Raw genomic sequence first — 26,203 nt, 5'->3', positions numbered from 1 at the left:
TCTCTCTCCATCTCCTCCCCCTTCCCAGTTCTCCCATCAGTCTGACTGTCCCCAATTTGCTTTCTTGTTACCTTCTCGCAGCTGATAATGAACTTTTCTACCGTTTCCATGATCGACACCCCCTTTGATGTCTCGTTTTCACACCTTACATTCCCTTATCTCTGTGTCTCCGTCTACCCTGACTATCAGGCTGAAGAAGGGTCTCGACCCGAAACGTCACCCATTCCTTCCCTCCAGAGATGCTGCCTGTCCCGCTGAGTTACTCCAGCATTTTGTGTCTACCTTTGGTTCAAACCAGCATCTGCGGTTCCTTCCAACACACCCAATGGTTCAACAGTTCTTTGACACATGTACACTGCACAGTAAAATTCTTATTGCACAGCTCACTTATGCACAAGTCGACATATTTTGGTATCATTTACAAAATAAAAAGTCCACAAAAGAAAAGGCACACTAGTTGGTTTATGTTTAAGGTGATGAGGGAGAGATTGAAAGGGGACTTGAGGGTCAACTCTTTCAGGCAGAGTGCATGGAACAAGCTGCCTGCAGATGTGGTAGACATGGGTAGAGTTTCATGTGATAGGAGTAGAATTAGGCCATTCGGCCCATTCAGTCAAGGCTGGTCTATCTCTCCCTCCTAACCTCATACTCCTTTCTTATCCCATAACCTCTGACACCCGTACTAATCAAAAATCTATCTATCTCTGCCTTAAAAATATCCACTGACTTGGCCTCCACAGCCTTCTGTGGCAAAGAATTCCACAGATTCACCACCCTGTGACTAAACGAATTTTTCCTCATCTCTTTCCTAAAAGAACGTCCTTTAATCCTAGACTCTCCCACTAGTGGAAACATCCTCTCCACATCCACTCTATCCAAGCCTTTCAGTATTCTGTACCTTTCAATGAGATCCCCCATCATTCTTCTAAACTCATTGTTTCAATGTTAAAAACGTACACGGGTAGGAAAGATTTGGATGTGGGACAGGTACAGGCAAGTGGGATTAGTTCGGTGGGATAACTCGGCCAGCATGGATGGGCTGGGCCGAAGGGCCTGTTGCCCTGCTGTACAGCTGTACGACTCCAAGCCCCTTGCCTCCATTGTGTGTCAGAAGGAACTGCAGATGCTGGATTTAACCGTAGACACAAAAAGCTGGAGTAACTCAGCGGGGTCAGACACAATCTCTGGAGAAAAGGAACAGGTGACATTTCGGTTCGAGACCCTTCCAATCTCTGAAGGAGGGTTTCGATGTTTTCAAGAGAGAGTTAGATTTAGCTCTTGGGGCTAACGGAATCAAGGGATATGGGGAGAAAGCAGGAACGGGGCACTGATTGTGGATGATCAGCCATGATCATATTGAATGGCGGTGATGGCTCGAAGGGCCGAATGGCCTACTCCTGCATCTATTTTCTATGGTTCTATGTCTATGTTTCTATGACCCGAAATGTCACCTATTCCTTTTCTCCAGAGATTCTGTCTGACGCGCTGAGTAACTCCAGCTTTTTGTGTCTATGTCTCTGCCTGCACCAGCATCTGCAGTTCCTTCCTGCGCAGAGAGGTTGCTGGATGGATTGATCGATTGAAGGACGCAGCATTTTGTATCTGTCTTCCCTTGCCTCCGTTGACAGGTGAAGGAGCTGGGGGTCGTCGTCTACAACTGCAGCTGCCTGGCCGAGGACCTGGGGAAGATCTTCGAGGCGTACTGGGCCATCGGTGGGATTAACGGCAGCATCCCCGTCCCCTGGCCCAGCAACTACTCCACCCCCTACAACAAGGACAACCCCATGCAGCTGAAGTTCAACAACATGCCGGCCAGCGTCTACTTCTCGGTGAGTTCCTCCGCTCCGCCTGCACGCCGCCGGGTTCGTCCAGAGGTGGCGCCGTCGAGCAGACCCAGTCTGGCCTTTAGAGAGAGACCCGAAATGCTGGAGTAACTCAGCAGGACAATAGACAATAGGTGCAGGAGGAGGCCATTCGGCCCTTCGAGCCTGCACCGCCATTTAATGTGATCATGGCTGATCATTCTCAATCAGTACCCTGTTCCTGCCTTCTCCCCATACCCCCTGACTCCGCTATCCTTAAGAGCTCTATCTAGCTCTCTCTTGAATGCATTCAGAGAATTGGCCTCCACTGCCTTCTGAGGCAGAGAATTCCACAGATTCACAACTCTCTGACTGAAAAGGTTTTTCCTCATCTCAGCTCTAAATGGCTTACCCCTTATTCTTAATTAGGCAGGCAGCATCTCTGGATAGAAGGAATGGGTGACGTTTCTGGTCGAGACCCTTCTGACCTGTAGATTTTGTTTTTGTTTAGTTTCAAGATACAGCGCGGAAACAGGCCCCTTCCAGGGTCCAGACCGACCAGCGATCCCCGCACATTAACACCACCCTGCATCCACTAGGGACAGTTTTACATTTACACCAAGCCAATTAACCATCAAGCCATTAACGTCTTTGGAGTGTGGGAGGAAACCGAAGATCTCGGAGAAAACCCACGCAGGCCACTGGGAGAACGTACAAACTCCGTACAGACAGCACCCGTAGTCAGGATGGAACCCGGGTCTCTGGCGCTGTGAGGCAGCAACTCTACCGCTGTGCCACTGTGCCGACTTATTTTGCTGTTTAAAAACAAAAGCAATTCCGTTTGTCTTTGTGATCTAAATTGGGTGGCTCTGATATACCCCCCCCCCCCCGATCTGCATTTGCCACGCGTTTGCCCGCTCACTTAAACCCCTCGGCGTCCTCTGGCGGCTTCTTGCCTTGACCCGACATAGAAACATAGAAACATAGAAAATAGGTGCAGGAGTAGGCCATTCGGCCCTTCGAGCCTGCACCGCCATTCAATATGATCATGGCTGATCATCCAACTCAGTATCCTGTACCTGCCTTCTCTCCATACCCCCTGATCCCTTTAGCCACAAGGGCCACATCTAACTCCCTCTTAAATATAGCCAATGAACTGGCCTCAACTACCTTCTGTGGCAGAGAATTCCACAGACTCACCACTCTCTGTGTGAAGAAATGTTTTCTCATCCTAAAAGACTTCCCCCTTATCCTTAAGCTGTGACCCCTGGTTCTGGACTTCCCCAACATCGGGAACAATCTTCCTGCATCTAGCCTCTCCAACCCCTTAAGAATTTTATATGTTTCTATAAGATCCCCCCTCAGTCTTCTAAATTCCAGCGAGTACAAGCCCAGTCTATCCAGTCTTTCCTCATATGAAAGTCCTGCCATCCCAGGGATCAATCTGGTGACATCCCAGCGTTGGTCAGTGTGGGCTGACGTGACTTGCAACGAGCTACCACTGACCCCTTGAACTCTTCTCCCTTCCAGAGCTCTCCTCCCGCCCTGTGCCCAGCGGGCCGCACCGATGACATTGCGTCCGTCCTCAGCATCATCGATGACGCGGAAGAGTTTGTGTACGTGGCCGTCATGAGTTACATTCCCGTTATCATGTTCACTTATCCCAGAAGGTAAAAGTCTTCATTTATCCTCTGCATGTGTATCCACCTGTGTGTGTGTGTGAGCGTGCATGTGCGTTTGTGCGTGCGAGAGGGTGAGTGTGTCAAGTGTGTGTTCGTGAGAGAGTGAACGTGAGTGTGTTTAGTTTAGTTTGGAGATACCACAAGGAAACAGGCCCTTCGTGCCACCGAGGTCTCACCGACCGACAATCCCCGTACACGAGCACTATTCTACACGCACTAGGGACAGTTTTTACTGAGGCAATTAACCTACAAACCTGTACGTCTTTGGAGTGTGGGAGGAAACCGGAGGACCCGGTAAGATCAGACCACCCATGGGCAGCGTCACACTGTACATTGGCTAGGTCACACCATCTGTGGGCCACGTCACACCGTCAATGGGCAACGTCACACCGTCAGTGGGCAACATCACACCATCAGTAGGCATTGTCACACCGTCAGTGGGCAGCGGTCACACCGTCAGTGGGCAGCGTCACACTGTCAGTGGGCAGCGTCACACCATCAGTGGGCAACGTCACACCATCAGTAGGCAGCATCACACTGTCAGTGGGCAATGTCACACTGTCAGTGGGCAGCATCACACCGTCAGTGGGCAATGGCACACCGTCAGTGGGCAGCGGTCACACCGTCAGTGGGCAACGTCACACTGTCAGTGGGCAGCATCACACCATCAGTGGGCAATGTCACACCATCAGTGGGCAGCATCACACTGTCAGTGGGCAATGTCACACTGTCAGTGGGCAATGTCACACTGTCAGTGGGCAGCGTCACACCGTCAGTGGGCAATGGCACACCTTCAGTGGGTAACGTCACACCATCAGTGGGCAATGTCACACCATCAGTGAGCAACGTCACACCATCTGTGGGCAGCATCACACCATCAGTGGGCAGCGTCACACCATCAGTGGGCAGTGTCACACTATCAGTGGGCAGCGTCACACCATCAGTGGGTAACGTCACACCATCAGTGGGCAACGTCACACCATCAGTGGGCGCTGGTTGGTAAGTCCCGCTGGTTGGTAAGGTCACTGTTTGTGGGCAAGGTTACCGTTCATGGGCAATGTCACGCCATCTCTGGGCAAGGCCAGACCACCCATGGAGAAAGTGGCACCGGACACGGGCAAGGTTCGCGCCGTCAATGGGCAAGGTCACACCAACCACTGGGTAACCTGGCACAGCCCGCGGGTATGGATGGCGCCTGATCCTATCGCCGCGCTCTCCCTGCAGGTTCTGGCCGACCATCGACAACCATCTGCGGAAGGCGGCATTCGAGAGGAAGGTGCAGGTGCGGCTCCTCATCAGCTGCTGGAAGCACACGGACCCCTCGGTCTTCCCGTTCCTACAGTCCCTGGCCGCACTGAATCGCCACCGGAGAGGGCTGGACGTGGAAGTGGTGAGTGGGCCGTGACCAGGAGCTGTGTCTGGGCCGGCTGCTGTGAACGGCCAGGATCGCAAGCACATAGGGGCCTTTGTAACACTATCATTTTCACTGCTGGTAGCATGATCGAACGGCAGCGCTGACTCGACGGGCCGAATGCACCAACTCTGCTCCAATGCCTCACAACAACAACTTTAGACTTTAGAGTTATAGTGTGGAAGCGGGCCCCTTTGTCCCACCGAGTCCACGCCGACCTGCGATCATCCCGTACCCTAGCACTATCCCACACACACTAGGGACAATTTACACCAGCCAATTCGCCTTCACAAACCTGCACGTCTTTGGGGGTGTGGGAGGAAACCAGAGCACCTGGAGAAAACCCACGCAGTCACAGGGAGAATGTACAAACTCCGCACAGACTTCATGTGATAGGAGTAGAGTTAAGCCATTCAACCCATCAGGTCTACTCCGCCATTCAATCATGACTGATCTATCTTTCCCTCTCAATCCCATTCTCCTGCCTTCTCCCCATAACCGCTGACACCCGTACTGATCAAGAATCTATCTATCTCTGCCTTACAAAGATGTAGCCAGGATTCGAGGGTGTGATCTATAGGGAGAGGTTGAGGAGGCTGGGACTCTATTCCCTGGAGCACAGGAGGATGAGGGGTGATCTTATGGAGGTGTTTAAAATCATGAGAGGAATAGATTGGGTAGATGCACAGAGTCTCTTGCCCAGAGTAGGGGAATCGAGGACCAGAGGACATAGGTTTAAGGTGAAGGGGAAAAGATTTAATAGAAATCTGAGGGGTAACTTTTTCACACAAAGGGTGGTGGGTGTATGGAACGAGCTGCCAGAGGAGGTAGTTAAGGCAGGGACGTTTAAGAAACAGGTACATGGATAGGACAGGTTTGGAGAGATATGGACCAAGCACAGATAGGTGGGATTAGTGTAGATGGGGCATGTTGACCGGTGTGGGCAAGTTGGGCCGATCCTTGTAACCCGCCCTGTTTTCATCTCACAGAAAATCTTTGTTGTCCCGGCAACCCAGGAGCAAAGCAAGATCCCGTACGCTCGGGTCAACCACAACAAGTACATGGTGACGGACAAGGTGGCCTACATTGGTGAGCTGCGAGCCGATCAGTAGACCCGTCTCTCGGTAAACCCGCGCATCATAAAAGCCGGCAGGTTTGCACTGGAGCACGAATGTTGTTCTGCACCTCAGCTGCAAGTGTAGGCCTACCACGCGAGCACAGTGGGAGGAGGTAGGATGCACAGCTTAGACATATATCACGGTAGCGCAGCGGTAGAGTTGCTGCTTTACAGCGAATGCAGCGCCGGAAACTCAGGTTCGATCCTGACTACGGGTGCTTCACTGTAAGGAGTTTGTACGTTCTCCCCGTGACCTGCGTGGGTTTTCTCCGAGATCTTCGGTTTCCTCTCACACTCCAAAGACGTACAGGTATGTAGGTTAATTGGCTGGGTAAATGTAAAAATTGTCCCTAGTGGGTGTAGGATAGTGTTAATGTACGGGGATCGCTGGGCGGCACGGACTTGGAGGGCCGAAAAGGCCTGTTTCCGGCTGTATATATATGATATGATGATATGACAAAAAGCTGGAATAACAGTGGGTCAGACAGCATTCGAGAGAGGTAGAGCTAACGGATATTGGGGAGAAAGCCGGAACGGGGTACTGATTTTGGATGTTCAGCCATGATCGTATTGAATGGCGGTGCTGGCTCGAAGGGCCGAATGGCCTACTCCTGCACCTATCTTCTACGTCTCCAAAGACGTACAGGTATGTAGGTTAATTGACTGGGTAAATGTAAAAATTGTCCCCAGTGTGTATAGGGTAGTGTTAATGTGCGGGGATCGCTGGGCGGCGCGGACTCGGTGGGCCGAAGGGCCTGTTTCCGCGCTGTATCTCTAAATCTAAATCTTCGATGTTTCTGGAGAAAAGGAATAGGTGACGTTTCAGGACGAGACCCTTCTTCAGAGTTTGGAAGGGTCTCGACCTGAAAAGTCACCTATTCCTTTCCTCCAGAGATGCTGTCTGACCCAGCTTTTTGTGTCTATCTTCGGTTTAAACCAGCATCTGTAGTTCATTCTCACACAGAGTGTACAACTTAGTTTAGTTTAAAGATACATCGCGAAAACAGGCCTTCGCCACACTGAGTCCGCGCCGACCACCATGGACTTCTTCCGTCTTCCACACTTTACTGAAACCAGTTAACCTACAAACCTGCACACCTTTGGAATGTGGGAGGAAACCTGAGCTAGACATCATCATCATCATCATCATCATCATCATCATCATCATCATCATCATCATCATCATCATCATCATATATATACAGCTGGAAACAGGCCTTTTCGGCCCTCCAAGTCCGTGCCGCCCAGCGATCCCCGAACATTAACACTATCCTACACCCACTAGGGACAATTTTTACATTTACCCAGCCAATTAACCTACATACCTGTACGTCTTTGGAGTGTGGGAGGAAACCGAAGATCTCGGAGAAAACCCACGCAGGTCACGGGGAGAACGTACAAACTCCTTACAGTGCAGCACCCGTAGTCAGGATGGAACCTGAGTCTCCGGCGCTGCATTCGCTGTAAAGCAGCAACTCTACCGCTGCGCCACCGTGCCGCGCACAGTCCACTGTCAGTTGGAATTGAAGGTTAAAGACCGTGCAGGTCACAGGAGAGTGGGTTGGATGAGAGGAGAAGACGGGTTTGTGAGGGGTAGTTCAACACGTGGAAGGAGTCGGGGTGTGTAAAGGGTGATCTGCAGTGCGGAGGCTGGTGGGGCGGAGGGAGAGGACAACTGTCCTAACACAGGGGTTCACTAGCGCGTGCGACACAGCTGTGCTGACACATGGGATCACTAGCGTGTCATAGAGTCACACAGTATGGAAACAGGCCCTGCGGCCCAACTCTCCCACACCGGCCAACAACGTCCCAGCTATCCTAGTCCCACTTGCCTGAGCTTGGTCCATATCCCTCCAAACCTGTCCTATCCATGTACCTGTCCAACTGTTTCTTAAACGATGGGATAGTCCCAGCCTCAACTACCTCCTCTGGTACCTTGTTCCATATACCCACCACCCTCTGGTTGAAAAAGCAACCCCTCGGATTCCTATGAAATCTTTTCCCCTTCACCTTGAGCCTATGTCCTCTGGTCCTTGATTCCCCTACTCTGGGCAAAAGACTCTGTGCATCTACCCGATCTATTCCTCTCATGATTTTGTACACCTCTATAAGATCACCCCTCATCCTCCTGCGCTCCATGGAATAGAGACCCAGCCTGCTCAACCTCTCCCTGTAGCTCACACCCTCTAGTCCTGGCAACATCCTCGTAAAAACGTATGTGACACAGGTCTCATAACACACAGGATCTCCAGTGTGTGCCACACCTGTCCTGACACATGGAATCACTGCCGTGTGACACAGGTGCCGTGACACACGGGATCACTAGCGTGTGACACAGGTGCCGTGACACACGTGATCACTAGCGTGTGCCACAGGTGCCGTGACACACGTGATCACTAGCGTGTGACACAGGTATCTTGATGCTACCGTGGACATGTGGATGCTGACGGGCTTGTCTGGACCACGCGTTGAGCAGAGGTGTGGGTGATGGTTCTGGGCTCACTGTGGTGTGGGGGGGGGGGGAGAGGGGGAGAGGGGGAGCTGGCAGGAGATGGGGGTTCTGGTGTTTCACTGCTCCATCATAAACATCCTCGGGTTTGCCAGCCACGGTCTGTAGGCTTGGGACCGGGTGTGTGTGTGTCTCTGTGTGTGTATCTGTGTGTGTGTGTGTGTCTATGTGTGTCTGTGTGTGTGTCTGTGTGTCTCTGTGTGTGTGCGTCTCTGTGTGTGTCTCTGTGTGTGTGTGTCTGTGTGTGTGTCTGCGTGTGTCTGTGTGTGTGTCTGTGTGTGTGTGTGTGTGTGTCTCTGTGCGTGTCTCTGTGCGTGTCTCTGTGTGTGTGTGTGTGTGTGTGTGTGTGTGTCTGTGTGTGTGTGTGTGTGTCTCTGTGTGTGTGTGTGTCTCTGTGTGTGTGTGTGTCTCTGTGTGTGTCTCTGTGTGTGTGTGTCTGTGTGTGTGTCTGCGTGTGTCTGTGTGTGTGTCTCTGTGCGTGTCTCTGTGTGTGTGTGTCTGTGTGTGTGTGTGTCTCTGTGTGTGTATGTGTGTCTGTGCGTGTGTCTGTGTGTGTCTCTGTGTCTATGTGTGTGTGTCTCTGTGTGTGTGTGTGTGTGTGTGTGTCTGTGTCTGTGTGTGTCTGTGTCTGTGTGTCTCTGTGTGTGTCCCTGTGTCTCTGTGTCTCTGTGTGCGTCTGCATGTCCAGCCCAGGGTGCTGCCTAACCCGATGTCCTCCGTGTGTTTCAGGGACGTCCAACTGGTCTGGCGACTACTTTGAGAACACGGCGGGGGTGGGGCTGGTGGTCAACCAGACGGGTATGAGGGGGGGGCCGCCAGAGCCCACCGTCCAACAGCGACTGCGGGAGGTGTTTGAGCGAGACTGGGACTCGCCGTACAGCAGGCCCCTGCAGAACGGACTCAAGCGGCACGATGTCTGCCGATCCATCTAACGTTAACGGCCGGAGACGAGGAACAGCTCCCTCCACGCCAAACGCCAGGCCGGCCCGCAGGACCAGCGCGACGCCAGGGACACGACTGGCGCTGGCGGATATCCACGATGACGTGCAGGAGGCAATCACCAACCTCCGTCGTAACTATCGCCAGACTATCCGGGCAATTCGCGAGTCCGTTTTTGCCTTGTTGTGTGGGCAGGGAATGGTTTGAGGCACCCTCAGGAAAATCCAGCGCACTTTCTCAACGCCGAAGACGGACAGATGGTGGCTCACCGCTTGCTTATTGCTCCCCCTTCTCCACGTTCCTCTGTTACCCCCCCCCCCCCCCCTCACTCCATGCCCAGGTACAGCATTACAGTGGTTGGAAAGACACACAATGTTGGAGTAACTCAGCGGGTCAGTCAGCATCCCTGGAGAACATGCACAGGTGTTGCTTCCGGCCGGAAGCCCTACTTCGGGAAGAAGGGTCCCGACCCCTAACCTCATCTATCCCGTGTTCTCCAGAGATGCTGACTGACCCGCTGAGTTACTCCAGCACTTTGTGTCTCTTCTTGGTAAACCAGCATCTGCAGTTAGGCACAGCATCTGCAGTTAGACACAAAGCACTGGAGTAACTCAGCGGGTCAGGCAGCATCAATGGGGGAAAAAGGATGGGTGATGTTTCGGGTCGGGACCCTTCTTCAGACTGGAAGTAGATGGGAGGGAACTGGAGGACAGAAAAACGGTTTCCTCCCCTCTACTTTCTGTCTGAAGAATAGTCCCGACCCAAAACGTCACCCATTCCTTCTCTCCCGAGATGCTGCCTGTCCCGCTGAGTTCCTCCAGCATTTTCTGTCCACCCTCGTGCAAAAATTGTTGGATTCAGTTTAGAGATACAGCGCGGAAACAGGCCCTTCGGCCCACCGAGTCCGCGCCGACCAGCGATCCCCGCACGCTAACACTATCCCACACACAATCGGGACAATTTACAATTTTTACTGAAGCCAATTAACCTACAAACATGTACGCCTTTGGAGTGTGGGAGGAAACCGGAGCACCCGGAGAAAACCCACGCAGGTCACGGGGAGAAGGTACAAACTTCGTTCGGACAACATCGGTAGTCAGGATCAAACCTGGATCTCTGGCGCTGTAAGGCAACAACTCTACCACTGTGCTACTTCGCCTTAAATAAAATTGAGTCTAATTGGTTGTGCATCTCACACATGTTAAACTGTTTATCGCGAATCTGTCGGGCACGAAATGCCTCAACCCAAAATGTCATCAAGGTTAGTTCAAACAATCACCATTCACTCTGTTGACCCTGAACCTGGAAACTGAGGAGGAAGACCAAGTCTTGGAGCGTGCGGGACCTTCAGAGGGCAACTCCAGAGACTGTCTGGAGTTCGGGAAGAATTGTCTGCTGGTGCCAAGTCTGATTTTTGTAGGGATAGTTTCGTGATGCAGTGCTAAGATTAATGATGATTCAAATTTGTGCCTGGGATTAGGAAGATCAGCAGGAATCTTCACGTCCCATCACACATCTAGTCCATCATCCTAAACACTGCCCACAAAATATGATTGAAAACAAAACAGGGGCTGTATGGGACTTTGACTCACCATAAGTCACAGGAGCAGAATTAGGCCATTCGGCCCATTGAGTCTGCTCCACCATTCAATCATGGCTGCTCTAGCTACCCCTCTCAACCCCATTCCCCTGCCTTCTCCCCATAACCCCTGACACTTGTACTAATCAAGAACTTATCAATTTCCGTTTTTTAATACCCAATGACTTGGCCTCCACAGCCATCTGTGGCAATGAATTCCACAGATTCACCACCCTCTGACTGAAGAAAATCCTCCTCTTCTCCTTTCTAAAGGTACTTCCTTTTATTCTGGACTCTCCCATTACTGGAAACATCCTCTCCACATCCACTCTACCTAGGCCTTTCATTACCAGGTAGGTTTCAATGAGATTCCCTTCTTATCCTTCTAAGCTCCGCTGAGTATCCAAAGACAAACAGAACCACTGCCTTTGCCAGTATTAACCCCTCCGTTAATGCCTGTTTAGTTTAGAGATACAGGCCTTTTGGTCGGTGTAGACTCGGTGGGCCAATAATCACCCGGAGACTATACATATCATATCATATCATATATATACAGCCGGAAACAGGACCTTTCGGCCCACCAAGTCCGTGCCGCCCAGCGATCCCCGTACATTAACACTATCCTACACCCACTAGGGACAATTTTTACATTTACCCAGCCAATTAACCTACATACCTGTACGTCTTTGGAGTGTGGGAGGAAACCGAAGATCTCGGAGAAAACCCACGCAGGTCACGGGGAGAACGTACAAACTCCTTACAGTGCAGCACCCGTAGTCAGGATCGAACCTGAGTCTCCGGACTATGGTCAGTTTCTACAGAGGCCAATTCACCAACAAACCCGCACGTCTTTGGAATGTGGGAAGAAACCGGAGCAACTGCAGTCACGGGGACAACGTGTAAACTCCGTACCAACGCCACCCGTAGTCAGGATTGAACCCGGGTCTCTGGCGTTGTGAGGCAGCAACTCTAACGCTGACCTCGACTATACTTCAGTAGGGGAAAAAAAAGTGCTGGAGTAATTTAACCAGTCAGGCAGCATCTCGGTAAAACTGTTCACAATCTTTCAACCAAGCTTTCAACTATGACTTCATACCTTTAATGTTGTAAAAATAAAACCCATGTGGATACTTTATTAGAACAACAACCCCAATATCCAAATAAGGTATTTGACATTAAAGGTTACTAGACCAAGAGGACCTGTTGGGCCCAAACCTCTCCTGCATTGGTGTAGCACCCTCTCCTCCCTCCCCTCCCCCCTCCCCTCCCCCTAACTCCATCCCTCCCCCTTCGCTTCCCCCCACTCCAACCCCCTCCACCCCCCCTCCTTCCCTAGGAGATAGATTTAAACTTTAAAATGTGAATAACTTTAAAAATATAACACCGATTCCAATGAAACTTCTTCCATTAGCACCAAAGGGATGATGGTGAGTAAGGTGGGCCTAAAATTGTTGTGCTATCGTTGTACCGTTTTGGCTGTAATTCAGGAACAAACAAACAAACAAACAAACAAACAAACAAACAAACAAACAAGAGTTTTAGTATATAGATGACCAAAAGCATTATCACAGATTTGAGTTTTAATGAGTATTTTATAAAGGAAGAAAGAAGGGAAGGTACAAAGGATGTAGGTTAATTGGCTGAGTAAATGTAAAAATTGTCCCTAGTGGGTGTAGGATAGTGTTAATGTGCGGGTCATCCCCTTTGATCTCTCATTTTCACACCTTACCCTTCCTTATCTCTGTGACTTCCACTCCCCTGACTCAGTCTGAAGAAGGGTCTCGACCCGAAACGTCACCCATTCCTTCTTTCCAGAGATGCTGCCTGTCCTGCCGAGTTAATCCAGCCTTTTGTGTCTATCTTTGGTGCAAACCAGCAATTGCAGTTCCTTCTATGAATGAACTGGGGCGGGGTCCATTTTGGAAGGTGGTTACTGAGTTGGCAGTCAACTCAAGGTCAAACATGACACTGAATTCAGAAACAAAATGCTGGAGTAACTCAGCGGGTCAGGCAGCATCTCTGGACAGAAGGAATGGGTGACGTTTCGGGTCGAGACCCATCACTGAATTTAGTCATTAGACTTTAGAGACTTTAGTCATTAGACATTAGACATTAGACTTTAGAGACTTTAGTCATTAGACTTTAGTCATTAGACTTTAGTGCGTAAATCAGCGATCACCAAGTACACTAGCACTATCCTACACACACAAGGGACAATTTGCAATTTTAGCCAAAGTCAACTAGTCTACAAACAGATTCTTGAATAGTACGGGTGGCAGAGTTTATGGGGAGAAGGCAGGAGAATGGGGTTAGGAGGGAGAGATAGATCAGCCATGATTGAATGGTGGAGTAGACTTGATGGGCCGAATGGCCTAATTCTACTATTCTTTATGACCTTAAACTCACACGTCTTTGGAGTGTAGGAGGAAACTGGAGCACCCGGAGAAAACCCACACAGTCACAGGGAGAACTGTACAGACAGCACCCGAGGTCAGGATCAAACTATGACTTATGACTAGAATAATGCATGAAGCTTCCAGTAAATGCTTCCCCTCCCCGTCCCACACTGTAAGCTCAGGTGATTTCCCCTCCGATTCTCGAGACTTATGTCTCAGGGGCAAAAGCTACTGAATTCACTGAAATGACGTTGAATTTGCAAGCCATGGTTAGAGAATGGGATGTCATAGGAGCAAAGGAAATGGCTTTGGCCTTCTCTGTTTTTTAAGGATGCAGCACGGAAACAGGCCCTTCGGCCCACCGAGTCCACGCCGACCTTCGACCACCCGTTCACACTAGTTCTATGTTATCCCACTTTCTCATCCACTCCCTGCACACCAGAGGGCAATTTACAGAGGGCCGATTAACCTACAAACCCGCACGTCTTTGGGATGTGGGGGGAAAAACGGAGCACCCAGAGGAAACCCATGCGGTCAGAGGGAGAACGTGCAAACTCCACACCGACAGCGCCCATGGTCAGGATGGAACCGGGGTCTCTGGTGCGGTGAGGCAGCAACGCAGAGTCACCATGTGTCTGCTGCTGACAAAGTCACAAAAGTGCTCATTAGAATCCCGATGGATCCACTTTGTTCTCGGCGGCCCCCTCATCCCCGTGGTGCCCCTCCTTGTTCTCACCGGCCTCCCTCCGCCCGGTCCCTCCTTGTTCTAGGCGGACCCATCCACCCCCCTCCGAGATCTTCGGTTTCCTCCCACACTCCAAAGACGTGCAGTTATGTAGGTTAATTGGCTGGGCAAATGTAAAAATTACCCCTAGTGGGTGTAGGATAGTGTTAGTGTGCGGGGATCGCTGGGCGGCGCGGACCCGGTGGGCCGAAGGGCCTGTTTCTGCGCAGTATCTCTAAATCTAAAAAAAATCTAAAAAATCTAAAATTCCCACACCAGATTGAGATGTTTCCCGACAAGATGCTTTCTACAGCCCCAGAGTAGAAGCACTGAAGGATCCTCAGAGAGACTCTGAATTACCTCAGCTGCCTGAGGTGGTAAAGGTGCTGCCTTGCCTTACTCACCAGTGCGGCAATGTGTGTTGTCCATGTCAGATCCTCTGTGATGTGGACTCCCAGGTATTTAAAGCTGCTCACCCTATCCACAGTAATCCCATTTATCTCCAGTGGCGTGTACGTCCTCACATCTCCAGAATGCTGTCTGACCCGCTGATCAACTCCAGCTTTTTGTGTCTATCTTCAGTTTATTGTCACATGTACCGATGTAGAGTGAAAAGCTTTTTAGTTGCGTACTATCGAGTCAGTGGAAAGTCATGATTACATTCAAACCGTCCATAGTGTGCAGATACAGGATAAAGGGAATCATGTTTAGTGCAAGATGAAGTCCAGTAAAGTCCGATTATTGATCGTCTGAGAGTCTCCAATGAGGTAGATTGTAAGTTAGGACCATTCTCCAGTTGGTGAGAGGATGGTTCAGTTGTCTGGGAAGAAACTGTGCCTGAATCTGGAGGTGTGTGTGTTTTCACGCTCCTGATGGGAGAGGGGAGAAGAGGAGGTGACTGGGGTGAGACTGGTCCTTGATTGTGCTGCTGGCCTTGCCGAGGCAGCGTGAAGTGTAGATGGAGTCAATGGAAGGGAGGTTGGTTTGCTTGTGCGATGGTTTGGGCTGTGTCCACAATTTCTCGTGGTCCTGGGTGGAGCAGTGCCCAAACCGAGGTCCCCCTCGCGAGGCGTTAACCATTTATCCGTGCAACCTGGACCTGGGAAGATGATTCGACCCAACAAATCCGATTGATTTTCAAACAGTTTTATTAACAATACAGAATACAGAGTGCTTTAACACTGAATAATTGGGTAACAAATCAAAGCTCTTTTCCAAACGTCCCCGAAGTTTCGGAGTACCGAGAAAGTCAATTTCAGAAGCAGATTGAATAAGCACCAATACTCAATCACATTAAACCAGCCATTTTGCCCTGAATGGAGGACTTTCAAATCTTCCCTGCTTTGTTTTGATCTCCTGATTGCCCATGGCTTTGATTTCAGGCCTGGCAAGTTTCAGCGCAATATATATTTTCTAAATTCCTTTCCTATGACCTGAGAGATCAATATTTTTTTTCACGTTGCTTTATTACAAAATAAAATGATGCTTACAGTTGAAGATTTAATGACGGTTTATTTTGTGGCAAACAGCCTCGGCATTTGTCACATTGTGAAATCATTTGAAGTCTTGACTGGTCAGCAGGGGGCGCTGTCTGCACGGACCACTGGGCAAGAGGACTAATGTTGATTTTCCATGTGTACATAATTCTGGTAACTGTTACTTCGAGGCTGTATCTCCTTGTATTCAATGGAGACAGAATCTGTGCTTTCAGGGCTCCATGTCTCGCTGCCGTTATTCAACCATTCGTTGTCAAAGCTGTCAGAGTGTTCGGAGTCCTGTTGACTTGGTTGAGATCTCTGCGTAAAATAGTAAAAAGATTGATTGCTTCAAGCTGCCCTTACATCCCCGCTCTCTCCGTCCCTCCCCCCACCCAGCTTCAAAGCCGTCTCGTTGAGTCTCATTGTCTCTAACTCATTTTTCACCTAGCCCACATCTAACAATGGCCAGTTTCCTTTATCATCGTTACATTTGCATATCTTTCATTCATTTGTTCTATAGCTCGCTAGATCACCGTCTGTGACTCTTGTTTCCCTTTCCCCTGACTCTCAGTCTGAAGAAGAGTCTCGACCTGAAACGTCACCTATTCCTTCTCTCCAGAGATGCTGTCAGACCCATTGAGTTACTCCAGCTTTTTTGTGTCTATCTTCGGTTTAAACCAGCATCCGCAGTTCCTTCCTACGCAAAGAGAGTGATTGATTGATTGATTGATTGATTGATTGGTTGATTGATTGGTTGGTTGGTTGATTGGTTGGTTGATTGATTGATTGATTGATTGATTTAGTGATTGATTGATTGATTGACTGACTGACTGACTGACTGACTGAGTGATTGATTGATTGACTGGCTGATTGATTGATTGATCGATTGATTGATTGATGGATTGATTGATTGATTGATTGATTGACTGACTGACTGACTGACTGACTGACTGACTGACTGACTGACTGACTGACTGACTGACTGACTGACTGACTGACTGACTGACTGACTGACTGACTGACTGACTGACTGACTGACTGACTGATTGACTGACTGACTGACTGACTGACTGACTGATTGACTGACTGACTGACTGACTGACTGACTGACTGACTGATTGATTGACTGATTGATTGATTGACTGACTGACTGATTGATTGACTGACTGATTGACTGACTGACTGACCGATCGATCGATCGATCGATAGATAGATAGACAGATAAATAATCTATTAGATTATTAGATAGATAGATAGATAGATAGATAGATAGATAGATAGATAGATAGATAGATAGATAGATAGATAGATAGATAGAGATAGAGCGGTACAAAGGTAGAGTTGCTGCCTTGCAGCGCCGGAGACCCAGGTTCGATCCTGACTAAGGGTGCAGTCTGTATGGAGTTTACACGTTCTCACTGACCACATGGGTTTTCTCCGGGTGCCTTAGTTCCCTCCCACATTTCAAGGTTTGTAGGTTAATTAGCTTCTGTAATCGTGTAGGATAGAACTAATGTATGGGTGATCATTGGTCGGTGTGGACTCAGTGGGCCGAAGCGACTATTTCCGTGCTGTATCTAAGAACTAAACTGAACTCCCATCAGAGTGAGGAATGTGGGGAGTCCGCTGTGGTGGATGTTTATGTTAACTTTTATGTAGTTGTGGAGTCTTGCTGCTTTTTGTTTGGTATGGCTGTATGGTAAATTGGATATCACTGTACCTTAATTGGTACACGTGACAATAAAAGGCCTTTGAATCTTTGAACTGAATACAGCATGGAAACAGGCCCTTTGGCCCACCAAGTCTTTTATTCATCATTGTTTTGTGTAATATACGTTTTGTGTCATGCCTGCGTCTATGTGCTGATAAACCTACTGCAAGGAAGATTTTCATTGTACCTGTACCTCACAGTACGGAGGCATATGGCAATAACATTGACTTGAGCTGTGTACTGTCAATGGAATATACCTCTACAATAATGCTGCTCAGATCTCTGCCATTTGCTCTACATGTTCTGACAGAATTTGTTTTTTCAGAGTGTTTTACCTCACACTTTCTTGCATTAAATCCTGCCATAACTCCACCCAACTTTTCAGCCAACCGAGATACAACTAGGGTTGCCAACTTCCTCATTCCCAAATACCGGACAAGGTGACGTCACCTCCCGGCCCGGGCGGCCGACATTGGTGGAGCGGGAGCACGTGGTTTGGAGATTACACCATGGAAACAGGCCCTTCGGCCCACCGGGTCCACGCCGACCATCGATCACCCATTCACGCTAGTTCCATGTTATCCCACTTTCCAGTCCACTCCCTGCACACCAGGGGCAATTTACAGAGAGCCAATTAACCTACAAACTCGCACGCCTTTTAGATGTGGGAAGGAACTGGAGCACCCGGAGGAAACCCACACGGTCGCAGCAAGGACGTGCAAACTCCACACAGACAGCAGCTGAAGTGAGGAGCGAACCCCTGTCTCTGGGGCTGTCAGACAGCAACTTTACCCACTGCGCCATAGGAAGGTAGTCCCATCTAACGTTTAGTGAAGTCTCATACCTTGTGGCAGATTGTCCCACTATTTATATATGTCATGCATAAAAAGTCTGCTTTTGGAATAGATAGAGTAGGAAAGAAGTTGTACGATCTGCTCACCTTCATTGGTCAGATCATTAAGTATACGTGTCAGGAAATCAGGTTGCAACTTTATAAAACTGAGGCCGCGTTTGGAGTTTGGAGTATTGCGTGCAGTTCTGGTCACTCCATTATAGGAAGGATGTGGAGACTTTGGGGAAGGTGAAGAAGAGGTTTACCAGAATGCTGTCTGGAATAGAAGGCGTTAGCTAGAAGGAGGGAGAGACAAACTTGGATTGAAGGTAGACACAGAATGCTGGAGTAACTCAGCGGGTCAGGCAGCATCTCTGGAGAGAAGGAATGGGTGACGTTTCGGGTCGAGACCCTTCTTCAGACTGGTGTCAGGGGAGGAGGCGGGACAAGGAAGGGTTCTCGACCCGAAACGTCACCCATTCCTTCTCTCTAGAGATGCTGCCTGACCCACTGCGTTACTCCAGCATTTTGTGTCTACCTTCGAATTAAACCAGCATCTGCAGTTTTTTTCCCCAACAATACTCTCGAGCATCGAAGGTTGAGGGAAGACCTGATAGAAATTTATTAAGTTATGAGCGGCGTAGACAGGGTCGTGTGTCAGAAGTATCTTCTCAGGGTGGAAAAGTCAAAGACTGCAGGGCATAACTTTAAGGTGAAAAGGCCCAGGTTTAAAGGAGACTAGATCAGGTGGACCCGTCAGGCCCAAACCTCTTCTGCATTGGTGCAGCACCCTCTCCTCCCCCCCTCGCCTCTCCCCCCTTCCCCTCCCCTCCCCCTCCCCCCTTCCCCTCCCCCCCACTCCATCCCCCTCAACCCCCGTGATCCTCCCTCTTCCCCCCTCCATCCCTCCCTCCCTAGGAGATAGATTTAAACTTTAAAATGGGAACAACTTTAAAAATATAACGCAGATTTCAATGGAACTTTCTCCCATTGGCACCAAAGGGATGCTTAGTGAGTCAGGTGGGCCTAAAATTGTGGCGCTATCGTGTACCGTTTTGGCTGTAGTTCAGGAACAAACAAACAAACAAACGAGGGTTTTAGTATATAGGTGCGTGGGGATTTTTTTAATGCACATAGAGCATTGGGTGCCTGGAACGCACTGCCAGGGGTGGTGTTGGAGCATATATGATAGAGGTATTCGATGCTTCTAGATACGCACATGGATTGGCAGAGAATGGATCACCTGCAGGCAGAAGGGATTGACATAGACATAGAAACATAGAAAGTAGGTGCAGGGAGTAGGCCATTCGGCCCTTCGATATGATCATGGCTGATCATCCAGAACCAACGAATGGAATGGAGTTGAATACTTTATTGTCACCTGTGACTAGGCACAGTGGAGTTCTTTGCTTGTACACTCAATGTATACAAATAGCAGCCACCTACGGTGTTGACAAAGTTACAAAGCACGCCGGCTCCTTCTTTTAGACAATAGACAATAGACAATAGATGCAGGAGGGGGCCATTCGGCCCTTCGAGCCAGCACCACCATTCAATGTGATCATGGCTGAGCATTCTCAATCAGTACCCCGTTCCTACCTTCTCCCCATACCCCCTGACTCCGCTATCCTTAAGAGCTCTATCTAGCTCTTCTAGGCCCCCACTGCCTTCTGAGGCAGAGAATTCCACAGATTCACAACTCTCTGACTGAAAAAGTTTTTCCTCATCTCAGTCCCAAATGGCATACCCCTTATTCTTAAAACTGTGGCCCCTTGTTCTGGACTCCCCCAACATCCTTTTGTTCTCTCCCCCTCCCCCCCCCCACATCAGTTCCCCCACCCCCGTCCCCATTGTCCTTTGTCCCCCCTCCCATTGTCCATTGTTCTCCCCCCATCTCCCCCATGCCGGGTCCTCCTTTGTCCTTCCCCTCTCCCTTCACGGTGGTCCTCCACGCTCTCATCGACCGTCGACCACAGGCCGACCCGCAAGGCTTCACCTCCGCCGTAGGCCTCACCGCTGTCGACGCCCCACTTCACGCCTCCGTGGTGCCGACCCAGAACTCCGACCCGCGAGGCGAGGCTGCTCAGTACCCCGTTCCTGCTTTCTCCCCATATCCCTTCATTCCGTTAGCCCTAAAAGCGGCACGGTGGCGCAGCAGTAGAGTTTCTGCTTTACAGCGAATGCAGTGCCGGAGACACAGGTTCGATCCTGACTATGGGCGCCGTCTGTACGGAGTTTGTACGTTCTCCCCGTGACCTGCGTGGGTTTTCTCCGAGATCTTCAGTTTCCTCCCGCACTCCAAAGACGTACAGGTATGTAGGTTAATTGGCTGGGTAAAATGTAAAAATTGTCCCTAGTGTGTGTAGGATAGTGTTAGTGTGCGGGGATCGCTGGGCGACGCGGACTCGGTGGGCCGAAGGGCCTGTTTCCGCGCTGTACTCTAAATCTAAAAAATCTATATCTAAAAGAGCTCTATTTAACTCTCTCTTGAATACATCCAGTGAATTGGCCTCCACTGCCTTCTGTGGCAGAGAATTCCACAGATTCACAACTCTATGGGTGAAAAAGTTTTCCTTATCTCAGTCCTAAATGGCCAACCCCTTGTTCTTAAAACTGCAATCCCCGGTTCTGGATTCCCCCAACATCGGGAACATATTTCCTGCATCTAGCCTGTCCAATCCCTTAAGACTTTTATACACAAAATGCTGGAGTAACTCAGCTGGTCAGGCAGCATCTCGGGAAAGAAGGAATGGGTGACGTTTCGGGTCGAGACCCTTCTTATATTATATTCTTATATAATTTTATATGTTTCTATAAGATCCCCTCTCATTCTTCTAAATTCCAGTGAATATAAGCCCAGTCGATCCATTCTTTAATCATATGTCAGTCCCGCCATCCCAGGAATCACCTGGTGAACCAACGCTGCACTCCCTCAATAGCAAGAATGTCCTTCCTCAAATTAGGAGACCAAAACTGCACACAATACTCGAGGTGTGGTCTCACCAGGGCCCTGTACAACTGCAGTAGGACTTCCTTGCTCTGAAACTCAAATCCTCTTGCTAGTTTAAATTGGCATCATGAATGTGCGTTTCGAACATGATGCCAAGATGCGAAGTTAAATTAATGTCTAAAGATAGATGCAAAGTGCTGGAGTAACTCAACAGGACAGGGAGTATCTCTGCAGAGATTTGGATAAGTGACGTTTCGGGTCAGGACCCTTCTTCAGACTAACTGCAGTAGGGAGATTGGGGAAAAATAAAACTGGAAGCCAAAAAAAACAGGGCAAATCATTTAAATTTAGTTTAGTTTGGTTTAGAGATACAGCGCGGAAACAGGCCCTTCGGCCAACCGAGTCTGCGCCGACCAGCGATCCCCGCACACGAACACCAGGGACAATTTATCATTTTTATACCAAGCCAATTAACCCAAAAACCTGTTGTCTTTGGAGTGTGGGATGAAACCGAAGCTCTTGGAGAAAACCCACGCAGGTCACGGGGAGAACGGACAAACTCCGTACAGACAGCACCCGTAGTCAGGATTGAACCGGGGTCCCTGGCGCTGTGAGGCAGCAACTCTACCGCTGCACCACCTTTATAGTACCTAAAATGTTGTGTTAGTCCCTTGGTATAGATTGAGGGGTAACACAAGGGTTTATACCCTATAGCTAAATGTGTGATGGTTGAGTGGGGTCGATTTGGGGTTTATGGGAGGAATTGTGTATATGGGCCACCGAGATTTAGGGGGGGCCACCGAGAGCAAATGAGGGACCCAGAGGGGGGATCACCGAGAACATAGGGGGATTAGTTTAGAGATACAGCGCAGAAACAGGCCCTTCGGCCCACCGGGTCCGCGCCGCCCAGCGATCCCCGCACATTAACACCATCCTACTCTAGGGACAATTTTTACATTTACACCCAGCCAATTAACAATAGACAATAGACAATAGGTGCAGGAGGAGGCCATTCGGCCCTTCGAGCCAGCACCACCATTCAATGTGATCATGGCTGATCATTCTCAATCAGTACCCCGTTCCTGCCTTCTCCCCATACCCCCTGACTCCGCTATCCTTAAGAGCTCTATCTAGCTCTCTCTTGAATGCATTCGGAGAATTGGCCTCCACTGCCTTCTGAGGCAGAGAATTCCACAGATTTACAACTCTCTGACTCTCAGTGGACACAAAATGCTGCAGTAACTCAGCGGGTCAGGCAGCATCTCAAGAGAGAAGGAATGGGCGACGTTTCAGGTTGAGACCTTCCTTCAGACTCAATGGGTGACGTTTCGGGTCGAGACCCTTCTTCAGAGTGATTGATGGTCGGCGTGGACTCGGTGGGCCGAAGGGCTTTTTTCCCACTCTGTATCTCTAAACTAAATCTAAACATCTGTGGCGAGTGGAATAATGCTGACATAAGAAGTAGCAGTTCTCCTCACACATAGGGCCTTATCTCACCACTCTCCCTGCCCTCTCTCTCCCCAATACACCATCTGTAGAGTGTGGGAGGAAACCAAACTATCCATAATTCGTCCAACAACACTGGTGTTGTCAGCAGATTTGGAGAAGGAGTTGGAACAGTGTCGGGCGACATGGTCATGGCTGTTGAGTGGGTAGAGCAGGGGGCTGAGCACTTAAACATAGAAACATAGAAAACAGGTGCAGGAGGAGGCCATTCGGCCCTTCGAGCCAGCACCGCCATTCATTGTGATCATCACTGATCGTCCACAATCAATAACCCGTGCCTGCCTTCTCCCCACATCCCTTGATTCCACTAGCCCCTAGAACTCTATCCAACTCTCTCTTAAATCCATCCAGTGATTTGGCCTCCACTGCACTCTGTGGCAGAGAATTCCACAAATTCACAACTCTCTGGGTGAAAAAGTTCCTTCTCACCTCAGTTTTAAATGGCCTCCCCTTTATTCAAAGACTGTGTGGCCCCTGGTTCTGGACTCCCCCAACATTGGGAACATATTTCCTGCATCTAGCTTGTCCAGTCCTTTTATAATTTTATACGTCTCTATAAGATCCCCTCTCATCCTTCTAAACTCCAGTGAATACAAGCCTCGTCTTTTCAATCTTTCCTCATATGACAGTCAGTCCCGCCACTCGCGGTACCCCTGTGCCGACGGTCACCAAGAAGGAGGAGGTGTTGTTGCTAATTCACACTGATGGTGTTCTGCCGATGAGCAAGTCGAGAATCCATCTGCAAGAGGATGAGCAGAGACGTGGTTCCCAGAGTTTGGTAACAGGTTTGGAGGAGATGATGGAATTGAACGCTGTAGTCTCTGAGTAGCAGCCTGACGTCCGAATTTCTATTGTCCAAGTGGCCCAGAGCAGAGTGGCGTGCCAGCGAGATCTCATCGTCCCCAGATGGGCAAATTGTAGTGGGTCCAAGTTCTTGGTCAGGTAGTTGATGATACACGCCATAACCAACTACCTCAAGCCTTTCTACATAATGCCTCTCCTTTGATTCTCTTAACATGTAAAAATCTTTCAATCTCCGTCTTTCATATACCTCAGTAACGGAACCTCCATAGCCCACCTGACAAGGGTGAAGTGTGTAGGAAGGAACTGCAGATGCTGGTTTACACTGAAGATAGACACAAAATGCTGGAGTAACTCAGCAGAACAGGCAGCATCTCTGGAGAGAAGGAATGGGTGACATTTCGGGTCGAGTCTCGACCCAAAATGTCTCATATTCCATCTATCCAGAGATGCTGCCTGTCCTGCTGAGTTACTCCAGCATTTTTTGACAAGGGTGAAGTCATAGAGTGATACAGCACGGAAACAGGTCCTTCTGCTCAACTTGCCCACGTCGACCAAAGCATTATGACCACTGACAGGCGAAGTGAATAACATTGATTATCTTGTTACAATGGCACCTGTCAAGGGGTGGTATATATTGGGCAGCAAGTGAACAGTCAGTTCTTGAAGTTGATGTGTTGGATGCAGAAGAAACGGGCAGGAGCAAAGACCTGAGCGACTTTGACAAGGGCCAAATAGTTATGGCCTGACGACTGGATAAGAGCATCTCTGAAACGGCAAGGCTTGTGGGGTGCTCCCGGTCAGCAGTGGTGAGTACCGACCGACAGTGATCCGAGGAGGGACAAACCACAAACCGGCGACAGGCAGGGTGTTGGGCGCCCAAGGCTCATCGACGCGCGAGGGCAACGAAGGCTATCCCGTCTGGCCCGAACTGACAGAAGGTCGACTGTGGCACAAGTCACAGAAAATGTTAATGGTGGTCACGGGAGGAATGTGTCACAATACACAGTGCATCGCACCCTGCTGCGTATGGGGCTGCACACGGAGGACCAACAGCGTATTAGGAAGGTGGTCATAATGTTTTGGCTGATCGATTACACTAGTCCCACTTGCCTTCGTTTGGCCAATATCCCTTGCTACCTCTCTGCCCATGTAGCTGTCAAGATATCTGTTAAATGTTGTTGTAGTACCTGCCTTAATGACCTCCTCTGGCAGCTCGTTCCACACACCCACCACCATCTGAATGAAAATGTTGCCCCTCAAGTGCCCATTAAATTTTTCTCCTCTCATCTTAAACCAATGTCCTCTTGTTCTTGATTCCCCCAACTCTAGATAAAAAAAACTCTGTGCATTCAATCTATTCCCCCTCTTGATTTTATACACCTCTATAAGATCAGCTCTCATCCTCCTGCGCTCCAAGGAACAAACTCTTGGCCTCCCCAACCTCTCCCTGTAGCTCAGGCCCTCAAGATTTGGCAACATCCTCGAAAATCTGTGGAGGTTATTTGGTATGGGGCAGTGCAGGGTATTAAAGTTTATTATCGTTAAAAGCTTTGATTTGCATGCGATCCAATAAAATCTGATATGCCACACATAAATACAATCAAGTCAAACTCAAGTACAATAGGTGGAGCAAAGGGGACGTACAGTGCAACATGTAGTTCTCAGCACAGTAGCGCATCAGTTCCATAGATAAAGTCCAATATCCACAATGAGGTAAAGGTGAATCGGACAGTACCCTAGCTTATGGAAGGACCGTTCAGAAGCCAGATACTAGCACAAAAGTGGCCAGTGCTTCAGAGTATTCAAACTTGCTTTTGTATTCCAAAGCTTTGCTAGTCCACTGTTCACTAACACTGCATTACTTTTACTTTAGTTTAGTGCAGAGATACAGCACGGAAACAGGCCCTTCAGCCTTCCGAGTCCGTGCCGACCAGCGATCACCCCGCACTCTAACACTATCCTACACACACTAGGAACAATTTTTTAAAACCAATCATACCAGGCCAATTAGCCGACGAACCTGTACGTCTTTGGAGTGTGGGAGGAAACCAGAGCACCCGGAGAAACCCACGTGGTCACGGGGAGAACATACAAACTACATACAGACAGCACCCGTAGTCAGGATTGAACCTGGGTCTCTGGCACTGTAAGGCAGCAACTCTGCCACTACGTCACTGTGCCACCTGAAGGCTAATCTTGTCATCAGCTGACCTCGACTATACTTCAGTAGGGACGTCTTTGGAGTGTGGGAGGAAACCGAAGATCTTGGAGAAAACCTACGCAGGTCACAGGAAGAACGTACAAACTCCGTACAAACAGCACCCGTAGTCAGGATCGAACCCGGGTCTCCGGGCGCTGTGAGACAGCAACGCGACCGCTGTGCCACCGTGTCGCCCACAAAAGGCGGTGTGCTACAATGACAACAGACCACTGGGGCAGTAGAGTTGCTGCCTCACAGCGCCAGAGACTCAGGTTCGATCCTGCTTGTCTGTGTGGAATTTGTACGTTCTCCCGTGACCTGCGTGGGTTTTCCCCGGGAGCTCTGGTTTCCTCCCACACTCCAAAGACGTACAGGTTTGTAGGCTAATTGGCTTGGTATAATTGTAAATTCTCCCTAGTGTGTGCAGGATAGTGTTACTGTGCAGGGAACACTGGTCGGCGTGGACTTGGTGGGCCGAAGGGCCTGTTTCCGTGCTGTATCTCTAAACTAAACTAAACTATGGGACCAACATCGTGGTGATGAAGTGCTTTGGTTATGACGTT

General features: G+C 49.5%; 2 protein-coding genes across 8 annotated transcripts in view; one reads left to right on the top strand and one right to left on the bottom strand.

Annotated features, from left to right (window-relative positions):
• The window catches only part of pld3 (phospholipase D family member 3), a 37,644-nt gene extending 27,016 nt beyond the window's left edge, over positions 1-10,628 (top strand). For all 7 annotated transcript variants that reach the window (XM_078430861.1, XM_078430864.1, XM_078430859.1 and 4 more), the window contains 5 exons: positions 1,629-1,829; positions 3,333-3,472; positions 4,709-4,874; positions 5,885-5,984; positions 9,251-10,628. In XM_078430861.1, coding sequence (XP_078286987.1) covers positions 1,629-1,829; positions 3,333-3,472; positions 4,709-4,874; positions 5,885-5,984; positions 9,251-9,453 — 810 coding nt within the window. In that variant the 3' untranslated portion in view covers positions 9,454-10,628. The remainder of the gene's footprint in view (positions 1-1,628; positions 1,830-3,332; positions 3,473-4,708; positions 4,875-5,884; positions 5,985-9,250) is intronic.
• A 5,147-nt stretch (positions 10,629-15,775) lies between these two features.
• Positions 15,776-26,203, bottom strand: part of LOC144611832 (homeodomain-interacting protein kinase 4-like) — a 28,003-nt gene continuing 17,575 nt past the window's right edge. The window contains exon 3 of the mRNA XM_078431118.1: positions 15,776-15,955. Coding sequence (XP_078287244.1) covers positions 15,776-15,955 — 180 coding nt within the window. The remainder of the gene's footprint in view (positions 15,956-26,203) is intronic.

This window comes from Rhinoraja longicauda, chromosome 41, assembly GCF_053455715.1.
Source record: "Rhinoraja longicauda isolate Sanriku21f chromosome 41, sRhiLon1.1, whole genome shotgun sequence".
Lineage (NCBI taxonomy): Eukaryota > Metazoa > Chordata > Chondrichthyes > Rajiformes > Arhynchobatidae > Rhinoraja > Rhinoraja longicauda.
The sequence above is the reverse complement of the archived record's forward strand: the minus strand, read 5'-3'. Positions and strand labels throughout refer to the sequence as shown.